This window comes from Cariama cristata, unplaced genomic scaffold, assembly GCF_000690535.1.
Source record: "Cariama cristata isolate BGI_N322 unplaced genomic scaffold, ASM69053v1 scaffold3862, whole genome shotgun sequence".
Classification (NCBI taxonomy): domain Eukaryota; kingdom Metazoa; phylum Chordata; class Aves; order Cariamiformes; family Cariamidae; genus Cariama; species Cariama cristata.
This window is the reverse complement of record NW_009605625.1, coordinates 157,186-163,483: the sequence shown is the minus strand read 5'-3', so window position 1 is coordinate 163,483 and position 6,298 is coordinate 157,186. Positions and strand designations below refer to the sequence as shown.

The following is a 6,298-nucleotide window of genomic DNA, read 5'->3' as shown; positions in this document are numbered from 1 at the left end:
AAATTTAAATATGACTCTTCATAGACTCTTCTTTGCCACCAACTCAACCACCAACCTTGCCAGCAGCTCTGATGCATCAAAGCCATCAAATATATAGGTATTGCTCAGCCATGATCTTGCGCTTAAATCTGAAGAACAAGTATGCTACCATAGAGGAATTTACTCAAAATTTTTTGCAAATGCTCTGATGAATCAGGTCTTCAGTTTCTGTTCACTAAATGAACACAGTTAGAACAATACTATTATTATTATATTCCCAGCATTGTCAAGCTCAAGTTTCAAAAAATCTAAATTGTGACTTTCCCCCATTATGAGACTTTAAAAAAGAATACATGCTAGGCTCCCTAGTTTTTGGTTTCTTTTTTCAAATTCATTGGAAATATTTTGAAGCTCTTATCCCTTTACTTCCAATTGTGAAAGTTGGTGTTGAAAAGTAAATGTTTTCTCAAACAATATTAATGCTTCTGTGAAAATCAAAACACTCTGGAAAGAAAAGTTTTAGTTTCAAGTAAGTTCCATTATTGTCAACCTGAAACAAAATTATATTAATAATATCTAAAAAATATGTTTTAAAATATTCAGAATGGAAATTAATTTTTTTTTCAGAATGGCTTTAAAATTCTTTTTTAAGTTATTAGTTCTTTAAAAGGAGGTTAGAAGAGAAACAAAGCAGTCCAGCTGACCTAAAATAAGATGTTTTTCCAAATTACATTTGTAAGAATTATTTTCAATTCATTTGAGAGGGCGGGAAATGTGGAATTTCCCATGAAACACCACATTAAATTCTCACCGAGTCTTCCTATAGGAGAAACTCTCATACCTCTTATAATGTACAAAATCAGAGAATTAAATTGTTACTCTTCAAACCTTATTTTGAGTTCTGAAACAGTTATTAGGTCTGCCTACAGAAAAAAACTTGTATCAATAAGAAAGTAATAAAAGCCTGCTCAGCTGGAAGAGTTAATTCTGCAGTTGGAGTGGTTTAAATGCCCCCCTAAAACATGTACTTTACAGTGAGAACGGTGATAAAAGTGGTGCAGTCCTATGTGAGGACCCTCGCTCATGTGGGTTTACCCAGGTCAGCATTCCTCACTGACCTGGCTGGGTTCCTTTCAACTGTCACTCTTCAAAATGTCTCCAATTTCTGTATAAGATTCTGTTCCCTTCCTCCTTATCTGAAAGCTTCTGATTTTCCAGAGCTGTTAAATACAACGCACAGCACTGGCTAGTCAAAGGAAGTGGGCAAAAGCCAGACCTGGAAACAGCAGCTGTTTTGACGATGACTTTTGATGGCTCCTGTTCCATGTCCCCACAGCACCATGACTAACGTCTTGTTGGCTTGCCATTCTTACATCAGTCCTTCTAATCTCATGTGTTTCTGTAAGCCAACCTTCCATTTTAAGGTAAAAATAAAAAACCCAAAACAAAACAGAAAAACCCTCCTCCCTCAGTTCAATCTCAGTTCAACCTTCACTGTCACTGACGAGGCCACCACTCCACTGCTAGTAGTTCACCTCATTAGACCTTATAGCTTATCTGCAAACTTCCCCTTTTTAGGGTGATCTTTTATAAGACCAACTGGCATGTTAATTAAGATAAAATTTGTATGTAGAGCCAAATGACTAGAGTAAAATATTCATTTTTACTGAATTAATTCTGATCCTGGAAGCAATGAATATTTCTGTTACAAATGTGTATGTATTTTTATATTAATAAACCCACAATAAATCTTTCCATTGCTTGAATAGTTTTTTCTTTTTTTTTCTTTTCTTTTTTTTTTCTTTTCTTTCCACATTTGCAGACAGCAGTCTTTGTAGCATTCTGCAAAGAACTCTGAGCGCTGCAGTGGTTTCAGGCTATCTTTGCAATCCTGTTCTAATTTAATAAGATTAATGACAGAAAATTAGTCAAGACAAGCGTTTGCCTGTTTCATTTACCCTGCTGTAGTTCAAATTATAGGCGGGCAGTGTTTCCCCCAAGTACTACTTAATTAGTAATAAGTAGAAGGGAAAGTAAAAGAAAAAAAGTGTGATCCTTACGGGGGGAAAATATTTGTAGCTCTAAGGCTTTCCTGTTAGTACAAAGGACTGAATTTGAATGATTCAGAGTATATAAATATAATTTGAAATTTCTCCCTTGAAAAAGAAATGTTAGAAGAAAAAAAACCCACAAGGTAGATAAACCTCTGTGTACGCTTTACAGTCAATTTCAGAGAATCAGTCTTATTGCAGCCATACATTCATTAGTTACAAAAATGTAGTAAAGTGTCTCTCTCTCTTATTTTGGCTAAAGGACATAGTCCTGGCATGTGCTAATGACTGGCTATGACACAGTATTATGTTATCTTCTTGGAAAGACTTTTTAGGCTGTCCTGGATTTTCAGCTGTATAAGTTAATGTGAATTGTTACAAAACCAAAAAAACTAAAAAAAAAAAACCCCAAAAACTAAAAATAAAAAAATAAATTTAAATTTTTAGTTGGTTGATGGTTCCTGTTCTCTACTGCAATATCAAGATGTGACAGTTAAGACTTCATTACATTTGCAACTTTCCCTGCCAAAGCACAAAGTAGGGATGGTTAAGAGCCCCTGCACACATGCCCTGTGTTCTCAGATGGGTTGTGATCTCTGCTGTCTGCTGCTTGCCACAACATCCCTCCTGGCCATTTACTCCATTGTTCCAGCAATTTTGAAAGGCGTGTTGTATAGCAATACTGGGAAGCTGTGCCATCACTGACAGCAGTGGAAAGGGCCGCTGGAAATTTCCCAGGTAAGTTTTTGAGATTGCAAAATTTCATAATATCTGCAACACTGCAAAAAAACCCCAAACCAAACAACGAAACAACTCAACCAAACCTTGAGGAAGGGAGATAGGGAGACAGGAAGAAAGCAACCATCCTTGCAGGAACTTGTTTAGCAATTGCACTCTGGTTTGCTAGTCCTTAGGTGCCTCATAAATTGTAAAGAAACAGATCAATGGGACTCACCAGTGGGGTCCCACAATACTAAAAGGGAGGATTTTGCTGCCAGGCTACTCCTTGAAGAAGATATATTCCAACTGGAGGAGGTGGCAGCAGAAAGCCCTTGGAGGTTTCAAAGAATGTGAGAGGTTACCAGCCAGCAAGAGTAAGGAGACAGCATGTGTGTGCTGCAAAAGCATGGGCTGGGCTGACACCTAGAAAAATTATGGAGGTTCTTAACAAAACTTTCCGAATCCTGAGAAATATTTTACATCTAGTGCAATTTGAAAGATGAACGATGGCTACAGGATGAGTAGTGGGTCTGTTGTGGCACTACCCCCACCTGGGGAGAAGGGGGAATGAACAACCGATTTATCTGGCTAGACTATATCTAAAATGATCAGAATTACACCACTGTCAAAATGATCAGCAACAAAATTATCATTAGCGTCTGAAATGTCACCTCAGTCCCCATATGTATAGCTATTTGTATATCACCTGTAAATGGCTTAAGGAATTAATAACTTATTCACAATGAAGAAAAATTTCAGAAGAGTCATGAGGACTAGCAGCCCAATACCCATTTCTAAAGCAATTTACGTTCCTAAAAATCCATGCCACTAGATGTCAAGTGGATTCTTATACAATTTTTGAAAATTACTTTTATTGATTAGTAAAAAAAAAAAGCAACATACACATAAAATACCTGCCCTACCTCGTCATTTAGAGTCATACTGTAAAGTTTCCCCAAGAGAGAAACTTGTGACTGATTGATTCAATCCAAACACTGACGGCAGTAATCACCAACATGAATGATGTGTAGTCCACCATATGGAGCCATACGCGAGCAAAAACTTAAACAAACGGGACACAAAATTTTGTGTGTTAGGACCAACCAAATCTAAAGTAAGCCTTTAATATCCTCTCTGTAACAGAAGCTATTCATAAGAGTACTTTCACTTTTATTTCTGTAATTGCTGTTTTTTTCTTTAGGTTTTCTCAAGGGTTTAATTTGCTCTCTGAAAATACTTGCTGATTTGTCAGTCTTGGGAAATACTGAGGCTTGTAAGGCCAGCACCAAAGCACGGAGTTTAATTTTAAACTAATGGATGATTATTGACTTGAAAAGAAACTAATGTTGAGAACATCTGCAAATAAAGACATTCAGCTAGTTACTGACCTATACATTTCAGTTTCTAATTTTAGGTAGTCAATATTAAAAAAAAAGTTGTTCACCAAACATTCATTCTTGCTTTTGCAAACAACACTAGACAGGGACAAAATAGTTCTCAAAATCACAAGAATTCTTACTTACATGGAGCAACTGAATCCACAGCATATTTTTATCAATACTTACTAGGGAGAATTAGCTTATAAACACAAGAAACAAAAGTATAGAAAAAGGAGAAAAACTACAAAAGACAAAGCAATTACTAGAGCTCCTACTGCCTCTCCCTTACCCTGTCGGACCCTACTACAGTTAAGGCATATGGGACAATGTGTGATCATACAGGGACATCTTGCTATCGAGAGATGCTAAAAATATGGAGAGAAACTTATTCCCAAAACTGAGCTTTTGGGCTAGAAATTATGTTTATACAGTCTCTCTCTCTCTTCCAAATCAGAATTTTTTCTGGAAGTTGATGCTAAAAATTGAAACCAGACTAAAAACTCATGGAGGAGAAAATGTTATTACCTCCCCAGTCACCCACTGGCTGTTCAAATAATATTGTATATATCTGTGCACTTCTGCATATTTATTGAATTTGTCAAGTTTTTGTTCCCAAGTAAAACTTATTGGCCCTGTCAAAAGTTCACCAGCTGCACAAGTGACTTTGATGGCCTGAGGAACAGCCCTGGCACTAGCGTCATGGAAGAGCCTGTGGCTTTCCTCTCCCTTTTCCAGCTGAGATTGGTATGTTGATGCATGGGGCCCAGAGAAGATACAGAAGGAGGGAAATTGAAAAAATAATAAACAATAAAAATATAAATTACAGAAAGCGCTCACCAAGCCATCCTGGTTTTATTATATGGCCTTGAGAAGGAATTTCGTATTTTCAATCAAACTATGTGGAATATGCATTGTAAACATTCTGCACCCACTGCTCAACATTTTTACGGCTTAGTAGAAGAAGGGCTAATAGCAATGTAGAGTGAGTTGCTACATAATCCCTGTGGTGTGGCTGATGGGCAGTCACATGGAAAGAACTGGGTTGGCAGGCGTCATCTCTTGAGATTGCAGAGGATGGGAAGCACGACTGTGGGGATCTGAGGGCACAAAACAGACAATTGGGCAGAAAAAACCCTTTTGCAGCAGAATGATGAACAGCACCCTGGTACTACCATCTTTGGAGGGGCATCTGTCCCCCAAGCTGGGGAGTGAATGAGAGAACAGAGAATGAAGACTTGGAATAAAAAATTAAGATGTACCTGCCTACATTTTTTTCTTATGATCTAAAGGGCAACACCAGACATAGCCACTGTGGCAGTCATTCATGCCCAGAAGGTCTCACATGTTACAAAATTAGAAAGTGAGGGGGAAAAAAAGAAGAATGTAGAGAAACAATCTCTGAAACACAGCAAATGCAACATGTTAGAAATGTTCAACCTGTGGCTGCTATCTCACATTCATACTTACACAATGGTTTTCCCGATGTGCTTAAATGACTTCTCCACAAATTCACGGACACTATGGACCTCCCCAGTGGCTATGACAAAGTCCTCGGGCTCATCCGTTTGCAACATTAGCCACATGGCCTGCGGAAAGACAAAGTCAGATTCAGTGCACATGTAAGTGGCCTCTTTGGTACATGATATTATATTACTGCATTTTTTATTTGGAAATAACTACACATACACACACATAGCCTAAGCTGGGGAAATTAGCAGTTTCCTAACATGGTGGCTATTAACTAGTTCAGTGCAACTCAGAAAAGAGTTCAATTATTTCCTATTATTGAAAACGATGCTGTATTTGATTTTCAATTTGTTTCACAGCAGGGGTTTCTGCAGGGGAGACTTTAATATGTTTACTTTTGAAGACTGAGACTTGGTTTAGCGCTCAAGAGCATGGATTCACTTGTTTAAAGCACTGCATGAATTGACATAGATATGGGGAAAAGAACAAAATTTTGTAATGTTTCTGTCCAGAGTGTTGCTGTCTGTCTGCTACAGAATGATGTCAAACACATTGAATCATGACAATATGGATCCTTTTGGCTCTTTCTTCTGTCATGTTTGTTTTGGCTAAGTTGAGATTTTAATTGAGAGTAAGTAATTAAAAAGGTACCTAAGAATAGTCAACAGTGTATTTGACCAAATTAATCTGTTTTTCCTGCTG

General features: G+C 37.5%; 1 protein-coding gene across 1 annotated transcript in view; it reads right to left on the bottom strand.

The window, feature by feature from the left end:
• Nucleotides 1–6,298, bottom strand: part of GMDS (GDP-mannose 4,6-dehydratase) — a gene marked incomplete at its 5' end in the record, with an annotated part of 229,923 nt that overhangs the window by 76,963 nt on the left and 146,662 nt on the right. The window contains one exon of the mRNA XM_009696050.1: nucleotides 5,597–5,715. Coding sequence (XP_009694352.1) covers nucleotides 5,597–5,715 — 119 coding nt within the window. The remainder of the gene's footprint in view (nucleotides 1–5,596; nucleotides 5,716–6,298) is intronic.